The sequence below is a fragment of the Parambassis ranga genome, chromosome 5, assembly GCF_900634625.1.
Source record: "Parambassis ranga chromosome 5, fParRan2.1, whole genome shotgun sequence".
Classification (NCBI taxonomy): domain Eukaryota; kingdom Metazoa; phylum Chordata; class Actinopteri; family Ambassidae; genus Parambassis; species Parambassis ranga.
This window is the reverse complement of record NC_041026.1, coordinates 28,124,437-28,139,822: the sequence shown is the minus strand read 5'-3', so window position 1 is coordinate 28,139,822 and position 15,386 is coordinate 28,124,437. Positions and strand designations below refer to the sequence as shown.

The 15,386-nt window shown below is 42.2% G+C and overlaps 1 protein-coding gene across 6 annotated transcripts in view; it reads right to left on the bottom strand.

Moving 5' to 3' along the window:
* The window catches only part of iqsec1b (IQ motif and Sec7 domain ArfGEF 1b), a 134,997-nt gene that overhangs the window by 6,611 nt on the left and 113,000 nt on the right, over nucleotides 1-15,386 (bottom strand). For 5 of the 6 annotated variants that reach the window (XM_028405260.1, XM_028405255.1, XM_028405261.1 and 2 more), the window contains 6 exons: nucleotides 6,741-7,020; nucleotides 3,599-4,860; nucleotides 2,943-3,104; nucleotides 1,710-1,832; nucleotides 649-815; nucleotides 52-191 (listed from right to left, as the gene is read on the bottom strand). In XM_028405260.1, coding sequence (XP_028261061.1) covers nucleotides 52-191; nucleotides 649-815; nucleotides 1,710-1,832; nucleotides 2,943-3,104; nucleotides 3,599-4,860; nucleotides 6,741-7,020 — 2,134 coding nt within the window. Of the gene's footprint in view, nucleotides 1-51; nucleotides 192-648; nucleotides 816-1,709; nucleotides 1,833-2,942; nucleotides 3,105-3,598; nucleotides 4,861-6,740; nucleotides 7,021-11,993; nucleotides 12,146-15,386 lie in introns of those variants that run through there. The other variant, XM_028405256.1, reaches the window with a different exon arrangement.

Below are 15,386 nucleotides of genomic sequence, written 5' to 3'. Positions count from 1 at the left end.
TAAAAGTGGTCACACTCTGTAGTGTACTCCAGAGCTTGAGGGCAAACTTACCGGCTTTTTTCCAACGATCAGTTTTTCCACTTTCTGAACCTGGGACACGTGGTCTTCATTAGTCTTAAGCTCTCGCTTGCGAATCCGCTCATATATCCCTACCAGCATCTCTCTGGGGATGTCCTCCCCATCATCCACTCCTGTCAGAAAAAAAGGGGGACGGATTAATGATTAATTCACACATTTATGAGAGCCGATGAACCCTTGAATTTCCTTACATACTACTGTGCCGCACATATATCTCAGAAGTGTCCTTCAAAGCTCAGAGAAGACTTCTCCTCCACTCAATACTGTAGTTTATTACTGACACTCCAATAGGCAGAGAAATTAGTTAGTCACGCCATAATGCATTCCACTAATACCCTCAAAATCTGTTGAGGACAACTAAAAAAAGTGCTTTGCTTCAACAGCAAAAGCTTCCTTAGCCATGACTCATAAAAAAATGCATTGACATGCCTATTACTCAAGGCAAAGTGCATGCACAAAACTCAATTTGAGATGAATATTTATCCTGCAGGAAAGACAGTAACATCTCAGGGCAATATTGGTGTTTGGGACAGTAGACAGGAAGTGGTGCAGGGAGTGAGAACAAAGTACCTCGAAGGTTTTTAACAAAGTCCTCCAGCTTCATCTTCCTCTCAGGCTTCACGTTGGGGCTGTACATGTCTGTGTTGAGGAGGATGATGGCAAAAGCAAGGATGAAGATGGTGTCTGGGTTCCTGAACTGTCTTACCACGCCGGGGTTGCAGATGCAGTAGCGTTGGCTGTGAAAAAAGTCAACATTAGCAAGCTAGGCTACGTAGCTCACTCAGTTCATCCAAAATATGACAGCCTAGACAGGACTCGTGAATAAAATATATTAACTATTTAATTTCAATGGCATTACTTAGGTTTGAAAGAAAGCAACACATGTTGCAAAGCAGTGTTTTGAATAAACATAAAAGAAAAAAAGTGTGTGAAAGTAATGCCCCCAGTTTCAATGAGCAGGCACCAGTGAAGTCTGTCAATACAGCCTGCAGCCGTCAGACAGAACATTTCTCCAGTCACCATAAAGTGAACTTGTGATCATATCTGGGCTCTGTGTTGCAGGCGAGCGCCTGATGATCAGTTACTGTTATCTCCCCCGGTGAAACAGTGGCAGTGGTGTTTACTGAGGCTGAAATGTCCTTGCTCAGTGCTGATCGAAGCAAATCCTCTGTGGGCATGAGAGCACCTTTCTACTGGAGGTTTGGGCAAAGTAAATGAGGCGCAAACAACATCCTTCAGCTGCCCCGGGGAAGGTTTTCCTCAACTTTTTCAACTAATTTTCTCAAAATTATTTTCTGCAACGATCTGGTCGAACAGAGTATGGATTTTAAATGGCTTTGCACTGCTCTGCTGATTCTCTGCTGTAAAGTGGTAAATTAAGGTGGCAACTTTGTGGTGTCACCTCTGTTTTAGAGGATAATGGCAATTTTGAAATGGAGCAACATTTATCATAGATGCTGTGTGGGTGGTAAATACGAGACATGGCAATGAACCCCTTAATGATCACCCTGTCATATAATCATTGATGTAGGACCCTATTTGCAAAAACTGTAGTCCTCCTTTTTTATGCAGAGAACTACATGACATGTTTGGAAAGTGAAAGCATGTCATGTGTGGTGTTAGGTTATTACCTGAAGGCTTCTATTAGCCGCTCAACTTTTTGTGCTTCTCCTTGGACTCTGATGTGTGCCTGAAATTTCCTGAGTGCTTCATCCAGTTCCATTGCTGAAAAGTCCATTTCATCCACCACACAGCTGGTGAAACAAGACAACAATCACAATATTACACACTACACACACTACTTGAATATTTCATATTCAAGTATTATGATTATTGTCAACTTTTTATGGTCAAGCAGCTTAATAAAACAGGTGAAGCCACAAAACTAAAACAATGAGTTGAACCATGCTAAAAGATAAAAGGTGTGTTTCCACTGCAGATATGGGTCACTTCAGGAACCTCCCTAGAAAGACTTTGTTTAAGGCTTTCAGGTCAAAAGTATCTACAGCTGGGTAGGTACTTCTGAGCAGCCTTTGCAGGACTTAACACCGATTGCTCAAACTGGCTGATTAGTTCCAGCTGCACGTTCCTGCAATTGAAAAATACCTATAACTTTTGAGATGATAGATCCCTGTGGGTGATCCCTTTGCAAGCTGCAATAAGAACTTGTCCAGCTGTAATTGATTTGTGCAGCTTTAATGCAGGACTTCCACTTTAAAAGACATATTTTGCTTTGTTTTCTTGACAGTATTTCTTAAATCAAAGGACATGAGCTTTCCCTGCTGAATAGAGGATTGTGACTCAGCTCTCCAGAGCTACCTTGATACCTCACATGTCAGGATTTATAGACATTTTCTCAAGGAGCCCTTTAGATATGCCTGTCAAATTGACACCAGTGGACCTTTTCAGACCATATCCTCTGCTGAATCTCAATGGGCTCTGATAAAGCTGCTGTGCTTCAAGTGTGATTCAGATACATCTGTCCAGCATTAAAAAGAGAAGCACTTTGAAAGAAGGAAAGGATTCCTTCCCTGGGTTATTAAAAAAGGACTGGTGAGAATAAATAGGATCTGTATGTTTATCTGAGCATCACAGCAATTTCCTGAGTGGGCTCTATTTCTGTTTATTTCCTTGATTTAACTTGACTCATTATGTAGTCCTCAGAAACTCCAAAGACTGTTTGAATGAGGGCAGATTGCAAACTGCCAACCTGATTTGCAACTAAATGATTATTTGTATTTATGTTCCTAGGAGACAAATTAAACTACAATTCTCTGCACTGGCTTAGGTGGCAAGTTAAATCAAAAGCCTGAATGATCCTTTTGCACATTCAAACACAGACATGAGAAGCATGGCAAACTCACTCAAGGACATCCCGGTTAAACTGTTTCTGTCTGTTGCCCAGGAACTCGCCAATCATCTGCCTACTCAAGCCTTTCCTCTGGAGCAGGAAGTGAGCCACACCCACCGGAGTGTCTGGAACAAAGTTTCGCTCGATCAGATACTGGATGCCTTTTTCTGGTTTCCTAGAGACACATGAAAAAGTAAAGAGACAAAAAAGGGAAAGAGTGAGGACACGCACCAAATCTGTGATTATCCCACTGCACTTCTGCCCCTGACCAAATATGTGTCAGATGAGGGACAGGATTTAGAGAGGCAGGCAGGCAGGCAGAAAAGGGAGCTACTTCTCTCTGTTGTGCTGATCACAAATGATTAAAAGGAACTTAATGGCCGGCGCTGAAAGAAACCAAGGCCACAGTCATCTGTGATTAAACTGAATCAGCCAGGCTCAGATGAACTGCTCTGACTGAAGTGAAGCAGAAGGAGTCCCAGACCCATTGTGTTCATAAGTAGAACAGATGGATAGTTGCCATTTTAATCAAACATAAGAGTTTCACTGGGTGTCTAACTGTATCTGATTTATAGCACCTGTTCTGTTCTCTTTAGGTATGTGTGTGGGAACATTTGGAGGCTAAAATGTTCTGCTGTGTGTGGTTCTGTTTGTTGTGTGTACACATACTTGTTGAAGAGGTTCAGGCCGATGCGGTAGTGTCTCTTGCGAATTATGTCGTTGCTAAATGCAGGCGAGTCCCAGCTGTTGCGGGTTTCCTTGTGGTAAGTCTGCTTGCTGAGTGTCTGCTCCCTCAGGCTGTCCCTGGATGAGGACTCAGAGCTGCAGTTGATGGTGTCATTGGAGTTGGATGTGCTGTTGATGCTGTCATTGTCTCCGTCTGAGAAGTCAGACTCCGACTTGCTCTGCCGGTTCGCCGTGCCATTGATGGCAAGGTGCGCCTCCAATTGTCTGGGCCGATGGCGTGATGAGTCATCTTCTCTGGAAGGTCCTCGAGGTGGCAGGCCATGGCTGATGTGCTTGGGGCTGCTCTGCTGGTTGCTGAGGCTCCGTTCATAGGCGTTCTGTCTCTTCAAAGAGCTGCGGTCAGAACGATCGCTCAGCTCCACTGAGCTGTCGCTGGGAGGCTCTATTGTCAGCAAGGGTAGGTGGTCTACCCGCAAGCGCTGCTCTTGGCATTCTAAAGAAGGTGTGCTGCGGCAGCTGGTGTCCGTGTCCCCCTTTTCATCTTTATGAACCAAGGACCAGTAATCCTGGGAGGAGTTGAGGGAACGCTGCCGCAAATCCAGTTCTGTGCTGGAGGGCCGATCTACAGACTGAGATAGAGGCAGTGGGGGCGATAACTCCTCTTCGTCAATGTAAAGGGTCACATCGCTGTAAGATGCCGTCATCTCGTCCAGTTTACGGTGCTCTGAGGTGCTGTGGGAAGGTTTTGCCTTGAGGCTGACCTCCCTCTCCATGTCCTGATGGCCTCTCCCTGTGTCTGATTGACCGTCATCACCGTGTAGGCTGCGGCAGTTTAGAGCATCATCTATGGACTCAGCTAAAGATTTGACCTGCCTGGAAAAGGCATCTTCTAGTTCTGTGATAGCGTCTGTGAAGTCGCTCTGTGTGGTTGGGGTCTTGGCCTGAACACCCATCTCCCCGCTGTGCTCTGACTGCACCAATGCTCCGATTTTGGTGCCGTCATCTGTTAGCGAGACTTGCTTTCCCTCGAAGTAGGAGCTGTGGACTTTTTCAGGTCCTTCGAAGGAAAACTGCATTCTCATATTGGATAGGACAATCCTTCTGGACATACGGTTCTCAGACATAGAACTTCTAAGACGTTCAAAGTTCTTGTTCATCTGGTATTGGCGGAAGGCTGTCTGGATGGTGCGGGCAGCATGCCGGGTTATGAAACGCCCACCATATTTGCGCTCTAGCATCTCCACCTGTAGAAAAGAAAGGAAAAATGGCATTCTTCTCTTATAAGAAACCACACAAAGAACACTGAATACTGTAAATACTCCCTTAACTACAATTTTAAGATTAAGAAAGCTTTTATTTGTCCCACAATGGGGAATATAAATTGCAATTAACCAGCATTTGGTAATGCACAGCTGACCACAGTTACTTTTGTCTATACACATGTGTTTTTCCATGTCGAGCACTTTCCCTTCTACTACCTTTTACATCATGCCCTAGATCTCCACCTTTGGACTTGTGGTATAAAATGACACTAATTACATTTCTTTGCTCTGTGTGCAGGGCAACCTGCCAGACTCAAACCTGCCACAAGGAATATGACATGTCTTACTGTCATGCGTTCCCACTCAGATGCAGCTGTATGATCACATGTCCAAACAAGACTTGTTGTTTTTGGCTAAAATAAATAACTCATATGAGTAACTCTCGTTCTGTATGTACATATGGAGAATTCAGTCAGATTATTTGGCATTTTACCTGTTGTAGCTGATGCTGACGTTTGTTTATGTGTCTCAATGACAACGCCACACAGTGCCATAAATTGTAGTTGTTGCTTTATTTATGTTATACTTATAGTTATATGTTTGCTCTTTACCATGTGAGATAGCTGAATTAGGTTTGTAAAAATTATTTTGCAAATTAGTAATGAGTTAAGTTTACATGAGCCACATGACCCAGAAGCGGTGAGAGGGAGATGACGGGAGAGAAGAGAGACAGACTACAGAGAGACAGACTACAGAGAGACAGACTTTATGCTGATCAAACGAAACTTATCTACCTCTGGTTATACACACTAAAGAGATAGTCTTTGTAAATGATAAAGTGAATGTGGACATCAGTATGGAGCGTGAACCTTTTTAAATCCAGGGCAGATACACCTGTAATGAAGTATAGCTAAAGTAAGTATAGTACATTTGGACCAAGTCTAATTAATCTTACATCAGTTCAAATAAATAGGTCCTTACACAGTATAATAACTATGAAAACCTCTCCTTTGTAGCATCTATATAAAAATGAACAACTGTTTTAGTTCAGTTTAGCACACAAACCTATTATCTGTAGCTAGATAAGGAGAGGGCAAAGTTAGTAAAACAACTGTTTTCACAAAAATGTATCTATTCATAGGACATGTTTTTCTCTTTCAGAATAGAAAACACAACTAACTCTAAAAAGAGGTAAACAACAAATGTATATCAGAGAGAAACAATCAGAGAAACAACTACCAAAAGAGAAAACCACTTGTTGTTGTCATCATACATAAAATCATGCTTTAGTGGCATGTCTTTCCTCACAAGACTGGTTCTGACCAAAGATCCTCTTTGAGTCTTCACATTGAAAAACAATGCATTGCGACAAATGGTAGAGCAGGAATAACTACATTTGTATAACATTTATACATATTTGAAATTTTATTCTGTCTTTTCATTTACTTGAGATGAGATATTATCCAGCAACCAGCTATATTTAGCATCACAATACTTGCTTGCTAAGACGTGTCAACATTAGATGCCAAACTTTGTTGTGTCGTCAGAAGCAATCTAAGGTCATGTTCACTGCTACCATTAGGATAAATTGGCCCAGGGCCCACAGCTATTCTGCTAAATCTGTGAAAAAAAGATTGTGTGTGAATCTTTCAGATCTCATGAGAAATGTTGGCACAGATCCCACCTTCCCATTAACACTTTGTATCACACAAACTGCTTAGTTGTTAACAACAACAAAGCAAATTTAAGTGTCTTCGTTGATGGAGCTCTATCAATTTAGCAAGGTGCCTCTAAGCAACTATGGTACACAGAACTAGCCAGTAAAACACAAATGAATAGATGTTTGTGTGTCCTCCCCTCACCTGCTTGTCCTGTAGGTCAGATGAGAGCTCATAGCTCTCTGACAGTGAGCGGGAGCGCTTGATAGCCTCCTCCTCTGCCTGCTTGCGGAGGATGGACTGAGAGTGTTGAAGCTTGGGCCGGCGTGGCCGCGGGTGACCCGGCAGCAGGATGTGTCCGTAGAGCTGGCTGTCCAGGTGATCGGGGACGAGCCCGCCGCTGTGGGTCACTGGGACACAACTGTAGCCACTGCTGGGGTCCACAGAGGCACCCACCTCGCTGCCTGGAGCATCACCTTCCACACTGAAAACATGAAAACACACAGATCACGCTAACTTGGGTTTGCTGAGTCATTTTCCTGAGAGGCGCGTGTGTGTGTGTGTCAGCAAAGAGCACGTGACAGATGGAAAAAGTGAACTTTGATACTGCTGGCAAGGTATAAATACAAGTGAGGGATTTTTTAGCAGCAGTCTGAGCACTGCCTGTCATCTTTACACACTCCTTGTACAATACAGAATCTACCTCAGGCCATCCTAAGCGGCCATGCTGAAGCTCCTCATCTTGTTTAGAGAAAATGAAAAGCCTATGAATAAATAATGAGGATTTCAGAGCTGCATGAAGCCCCAGAAACACCCAAATCACACATTATCACACGCTCAAACAAAGCGACACAATGTCAGGACTGATTAAAGCATGTGAAGCCGTGCTTTGAATATTAAGATCAATACTTTTGTAATCCCACAGCCACAGCAGAACAAACAGTGACCTAGACAGGTGATTGGTTAAGTGTTAAGCAACAACTGAAACAGCTAAATGTCAACCACAGATCTGTTCACTTCCTCCACACCTCTTACCCTGCTGTGCTTTACTACTGTAAAAAAAAACAATCAAAGCTGGCTGTCTAAAAAGAAAGACAGCAACCTGATCTGAATGTTTTTAATAAAGTGTGAAATAACAAGATGTCCCTCTCAAGTGACGGGAGCTTTGATTTTAAGAAGTTAAGCCTCTTTCTTGCAGAACTGGGTGCCAGTATAAGCAGATTAAATGCATATTGCACTGCACATAGACATTTTAATGAAATACATTAGAATCAGCAAACAAGCATGCTCAGCAGGGAGGAAAGTGCTGATGTGAGTACAAAGATGGCATCTGAATATATATTGTCATATTTTGACTTCCTAGTATATCCCATTATGCAACTTGATAGCATAAGTATGGCTTTGGGTGTCAATTGGTGAAATGTGACACCCTGGACAGGTCTATCACAGGTGACACAGAGAGACAGACAACCATTTTGTGTAAAATGATTGACTTTGAATGGTCATATTTTCTTCTCAGTAATACTCAATATGCATCATGTTATGGACCATTATCAAGGCCTGAAAATGTATATCATGTCCATGTTCTACAATGCCGTCAGGTTTGGGTCTGAAATGGGCAGACATATAAAAAATATAGACATATAAGACTATGTGTGAATATCTGAGCCATTCTTTTCCTACTCCAGGATGAGAACAACGAGATGTTACAAGTGAAGTGAAAAGACCCCAGTGAGTCTACACTGGCAAGAGGAGCCAGCCTGCAAACATCACTGAGCAGCTGAACTTTCTTCATCGACTGGTTTCACAGAGCAGCATTGCAGTAGTTTACAATGCCACTGTCAGAAAACTATAAATCCATATTGCTCAGTGCTGGCCCATTGTTTCCTGTGCTCCATCTGACCTTGTTTCAACAGCACAGACTATCAGTCAGATAGTCTCTCAATTCATCAGGCTAAAGCCAGCAGTGAGGTGACACTATATGGTTATGGAGCCAGATTAAAAATAATAACAAGGACATTTCCTCAACTTCACCTTTTCAGTCACGATGTAAGGGGGAAAACCTTTTTCTACCTTTAAGCAAATTTATTTTTCAACACCATACAATCAATATCATTTCATTTTGTTAGCCATCAATATGATGGATTAAGCAGAAAGGCTGAGAAAAGGACATCTAAAGATACCATCTATCACCACATAACCTTGTCCAAAACTCAAACCTCTGTGGGAGAATGTGACAAGGTTAGATAATAAAGGCTAAAACAAATGTTTTAATAGGAAGGAAGTCCAATGTCCAGAGGAGCCTTAAGAGCAGGAAACTAATGATGCCTGTCACTGAGAGGCAGAGGTTGGCATTTAAACCAGCTTAGACTCACTCTATGCCAAGGTGAGTTTTGGAGGGGCTGGACTGAGAGGAAGATAGCGATATCTGCTGATTAATAAGACATGTAAAGAAAAAAAGGCTTTCTGTTACAGTAGTATCAGTTGGAAACTGCACAATAGCTGTTATCAACTGGTAATACTTCCTATATCACAAGAATGACTGCAGCACTATTTGTGTAATTGCTTAAAAGTTTAAGCTGACAACAGCTGCTACTTGATGTCAGGAAGAAAGGCGGAAAATGTCAAAGTATAACAAAATCTATACATGGTCAAGCAGGGGGATTCTTGCAAAGCTGCAGGATATATCAGCAGTCAGTCCAGCAATGCTTCAGGCTAGGTAGTTGTTACAGAACCACTGTGGTTCAAGCTGTATGTGAGATGGACTACACTTCCACAATGGAACTGACCTACCATATATATCATATAAGCCTTGATTAAAATAGATGATGCCAGGCTGTAAACATGTTTATTTCTGATGCAATGTTGGACATTTAAACATGGAGGTGGTAGACTCCATTTTTGAGCCACCCTCAAGTGGCCATTTAAGGAAGTGCCGATTTTACTACTCTGTGTATAAATTATAAAGCTTGGTTGTCTTAAAATATTTGACCTTGCCAAAACAAGGAACTGCTGTGTTTACATTTTGTTTAAAAATAAAAGAAAAAAAGATCCTCTGGGATTAAAAAGAATAGCTGATATTTTGGGTGTTGAAAGGACTTAGTGCTCAAAATAAAAAATAAATAAATGATGAGTTTAGAAGAAAGCATGACTTTTGATTCTTTTTTTTGCCACAGCAGTGACAGGTAAGGTAAATGAAAAGTCAAAAGCAAAGGTCATTTGGCTGTCTCTGACAGACAATACCAACACATGTAAAACACTGTGCAGTATAGTTTATTTTGTAGGATTTGCTGCCTTTCAGCAAAGTCACATTGAGGCCTGCTGAAACCCCTCTGGTCAGGGGATAACATCACTCATTAGAGAAAACGTCCTCTCTCTTTTCTCTCTCCAAACTGGACACTCAGTGCTCATTATATAAAAAAACCCTTTCTGCATCTTCATCCTCCTCTATGCACATGCACATTTTTAATTTTAAGGGGAACTAATCTAATCAGACCCAGAGAGTCCTTTAATTAGACTGAAGGGTGGCTGTAATACGTCTGCTCCAGCAGAGGATGTTTAATTGGAGCTATCCATTTGTTTAGATGGAAGAAGCGCTCAGCTCCAACGAAGAGTACAGGCCTTAGGAATTCAGAATGAGAGCATGATGAAGGCATGTTTATGTCTGCTAGTTGGGTTGGGATATGTAAGGGACATTAAACAAGACACGCCATAGTAGAGTATTTACATTACTATAAATATGAAATGTATAAAGCAGGACATAAATACACATACTTTAACGCATATTGTTTTCCTCGATTGGTGAAATTCAATTTACTTTAATGCAAAACGTACATGTATCCTCGTGTGTACATTCTTGTGTTGAGCACAGCCTCATGCACACACCTCCAACCAATGCCAATGCAATGTCTACTTAAATGGATGAAATGTATGAATGTGTACTTCTCCAATCACAATAACCTAAGAAGCCACATAAGGTACAACCAGGGATTTGAAAGGCTAAACTAAACCAAATGTGCGATAATGTGAAAGTAATCGAGTAATAACTAAACTTAGGCTCAAATTCCACCACCACTGCCTCCTATCACTGACAGACATATAATCAATGCCAAACATTTGCTGTGTATGAGAATGTGTTTAAATATCACTTGTGTAAATGTCTTGGGATATCTCAATAAGGAAGATTAATGTGAAAGTTGCCCACACCTGAACTACACAATGCTACACAACACTCACAATTTATCTAACGGGGTACAGTCAGGTACACTATACCTCACATTACAACACCACAGAAGCCCTTTCAGCATCAGTTTTGGATGAGCCTGGTATCACTTCCTTCCAGAGAAATCAATGAGATGCTGCTTTTATTCTCTTACACTTTGTTTTTAAACTCTTCACTTTTATCTATAAGGGGTTAGATTACGCAGAAGAAATCTCACTATGGATCTCGATTACCATGGTAGCCACCTCATAAACAATGATTGGCTGCATCTATAAAGCTCTTTACTTGAAGTCTGTCAGACTAAAGTTCATGTCAAAGTCTGATGCCAGGTTTCATATGGTGATGTGTTAGAGTAACATCACTTTGTTATAATAGATAGATACATTGAAATCAAGAACAAGCAGTTTTCGCAGTCTTGATCATTATTTTATCTCTTACTGGTATTCAGAGGGTGTAATCCAGCAAATGTTTACAACCGTGTCACCACATACTGTAAAGTGCTTTTCATTACAGCCACCTTTTCTATTGCGAGCCTACAAACCGTCGCAGCATCCTATGACAGTGCATAAATTGCAGGCTGATAGAACTTTAATGATATGTTTGTGGTGTTAGCTGCGGTGACAGATCCAGCAGAGGTGATGCGAGGACATCTCTGGTGACTGCACCTCCCCTGGAGACGTCCTGCCTGCAATGCTGGGTTCATCAGCGCAGAGTGACACAGTGAGAGGAGCCTCCAGTTTGAAGAAGAAACTAGAGGCTCCTCTCACTGTGTCACTCTGCGCTGATGAATTAATTACTCTGACCTGTCACTCACACACTCGCACAGCCCTGCCTCATCTGGGCGTCTTTGTTTCACACTGACTGTCTTTGTATGGTTTTCCATGAGTGAGTGACTCCTGAAAGCTTAAGTTGATTAAATATGAGTTAAGAGTGCAGCGGGTGAAGAACAGTAAAATGTCATTCAGCTGCGTTCGCTTGCTTGGCACTCAGTGGGAAAATCAGCTACTTACACAGCTCCTTCATCAGCAGCTGGCATACAATCCACTGCGTTAAAGGCAATTCATCCAATAAGCAGTAACAGCAGTTTTGTTGGACATTAATGAATGCTTTCTCAATTGAGCCTGGCGGTTGTCCCTGATTAAAGGACCACCATTAGAGAAACCTGTATCACAAGAGCCAAATCAGACAATAAAAGCATGTCAAGCAACTATTAAAACAATCCTACATGCACTTACCAGCTGCCTGATAGCTCCAGCAAGGACTGAGTTCTGTCAGAGGCACACTGCAGACACCACATTTTGCCCTTTGAACCCCTTATACCAGACCCATCACCAACCAGATCCCTTTTCCTAACACCACTACTTCTCCTCCATCTCTGGGCTAAATGTAGAATTCACTGCCTGCTTGCGCTGTGTTCTGACAGGGACTTGTGAGGAGGGGCGTTTGCAGGAAGAGGGAGGGAATTCCTCCAGAGGAAACTGGGTCGTGTGGCAGCGGGAGCACTGGTGTCCCATGGATCTGGAAGGGTTTCAAACAGGAAGGGAGCAAAACACGTTAAAGAAAAACTGAATAGTCTTTATTAATATCAAGAGGGTCAGGCCTGGGGAAACCCCTGGATATTTAGCTGGTGTGGCTGTGGAGGTACAGCTGTAGTAATGTGAGCTTTACCTCAGCACAACTGTCCTCAGATGTCAGCCTTCAGCTTCATATGGAGAACATATGCAGTGTCTGATAATCACCACTCTACTGCTGCTGATCAAAGGCCTAAAAAAGCCTGTGCAAAAAACGATCCCATCGCGGTTCAAGCAACAGCTGCTTGGCCAAAACATCCTTTAAACAAACAGTCAAGTTAATAGGGAAGGTTTGACTCACATCGCCTCCCATCTTTGTGCTGATGTTTTAGGGTGATTCCCACCACCACCACTCCTATTCCCACCCCTGTCTCAGCGGAGAAGGGGCCTCTCTCCATTTCCATATAATGACATCATTACCCAAACAACAGACATGTATCAGGAGGACCAAAGATTGTTATCAAAGTGAGGCCACTGTACAGAGTAAAGCATGGCTAATAGGGGTGGTTTGGGCATTCTCTGCTTATATATCTGCCCATATGTGCCTCAAGGAAACTGTGGAAATCAATCCTAATCACAGGATCACGTAACAAGTAAAATTAAAGCAGGAGTTCATGCAGAATGAGCCATTACACTTTAATAAAAAGCAGCAAAATGTCTCCCATATGGCAAAGGTTGGTGTACAGTGCAGCAGAGATCACCCAGAGGACAAATATGGATGAAAGAATTCATGACCCTTAAAGGAAGTGCAACTGTGCCCAGTGCACCAAGACAGTCTTAGAAAACCCAGTTGGTTCCCTTTATTCCCTCATGAAGAATACTCACTGAATCTATTTGAATGCAGAAAGGAATAGATTCAGACAGCTGCCTTTGATCAGACCTTGGGTTATTTTTGTCCCTCTCCTCTCTATCTTGACAGTGATTAGACAGACAGTACAGTAGTTCGAAGAGATTGGATGTATTTTTACCTCACAGATGAGTCTGAAACTGTGCCACAAGTTGAAGGCGAGGCTGGACTCGTTGACAGTGCTATAAAATCATTTATGGACTGACTGTTTGTTCCTTCACAATAAAAATCAGACTGGGTGACCTCTAAAACGCCAAGGATGAGCGACCGCAGGAAAAGACTACAAAAGCAAGGTGTAATGCTGTGTGTGTGTGTGTGTATCAAGGGTCTCGAGAGGTGCTTAGCTTAGCATAACATAAGGCAAGCTGATAAAATCAGGTTTGTATAAATACAAATGGCTGCATGGGTTCTTGCATTAGTTTATCAGTGCCGAAAACCTCAGTAGACCACAACACCTCACCACACCTGGCTCTAACGATACGTCATGCTATCTCAACCTTACTTTTAGCTATTAACTGTTACACTTGGTTAACAATTCTGTGCAGCAACAACCAACTGCATAGGTTTGTCTTGGTTAGCCTGCAGAAGCAACAAATTACGGCACACAGTGCATGTAAGAAGCACCTGCTGTTATTAAACATAAGCTTTATTACTCACTCTTTTGTGCTGCAATAAACGAACTAACATTGTCATTCCAATTAAAAGGGACTTCATAAAATGATACCACTGCTGACAGTTTTTTCACAGCACACCAGTTTGCTTCAGGTTTCCCCCTGTGACCTTTGAGGTACGTGTGCTGAATCACAACACCTAAAGAAGCCAGACTGGTCTGCATGTGACAAGAATATCCAAGAGTATTATGGAGTTATGTACTCTAGGAATATGGTAAGATGTGGATTTTCATAGGATTTCTGCACTCACTGTCAAACTACATGTATCTGTTTCTGTGCACTGATGGTTATGTGCCTTATTATGTATCAATAAGCTTAAAAAGCCACTAAGGAGTTCAATAAACAGCTTGTCCTTCTAGAATAGCTAAACAATTCAAAGTGAGTGCTTTCAAAGTGAATATGCAGTGAGACAACTCAACACTGGACGTATTTCTTAAGGGCTTGTGTTACAGATTCACCTGTCACACTCTGTCTAGACTCCAAAGTGGAGACAGGGGGACTGTCGTCCTTGTTTTAATCCCTACATCAGTTCCAGCTCCTCAGCGGTTTGGACAGCGGGTGTCACATCTCCGCTCCAACTATAACCACCAGTTAAGACCCTCCCTTCTTCTTTCCTCTCTACAACGTCCACACCTCCCTTCACTGCTCACCACCTTCTACACCCTGGTTGACATCGTGCCACTCCCACAGTGGTGATACATTTCACATACTGCATGAGACTAGTTCTCATCCAGCAAGGACAAAAATAGAGTCATCGACAGACACTGCATTTTCTGCTTGACTTGGTAAGTAAATTGAGCAGACTGTGTGGGTGGGGTAGCCGGAGACAAATGTGTCTGCTCGTACACCTCCCCAGATGCTACGGTCTGCAGGCCCAGAACAACAGTGGCACTGATTAGAAACACAAGGAGCTAACCGTGACGCACCAGGCATTGGTGCTGAGGAGGGACGGTTTTAACAGGGTGCTTTGATCAAGGTGAAGATAAGTTGCATCAAATCATTCACTAAGCATGAATGCAAAGTATTACACACTTTCAGCTTCATGAATCTGAGGTTCAACCAACCAAAACGGCTTTTTGTACCAGGCTATAAGCATGTTTTTCTACTGTAAAATAGGATGCCTATGTGGAGTTTTTGAAACCACCCTTAGGAGGTCATGTCAGGAAGTGCACCTCCATTAGTTTTTTTGGGTACAAGTCATGTATTCGTTTGCCAGTTTCTCAATGTGAAATGTGATTCAGGCTGTAATAATGTTTCTAGGGTTGTTTTAGAGTGTGTTTGTGTTAGCTTGAAATATGAGATTATCTTTGACCTGATTCTTTTAACAATCTACTTCACTTTAATTATGAACCAGAGCTAAATGTACACAAACAGGCACACAGTATAAACAACAGTTTAGCGCATTAGGATTGCTGTTTTCCATTACCAACTTGGAGCAAAGGCTTCAGCATGTTTTCACAAGTGCCAGCACATTTATAATTATCTCCTAAGCATCATGTCCTGTTTACACACACTGGGGAATAAGTTAATTTTGACATA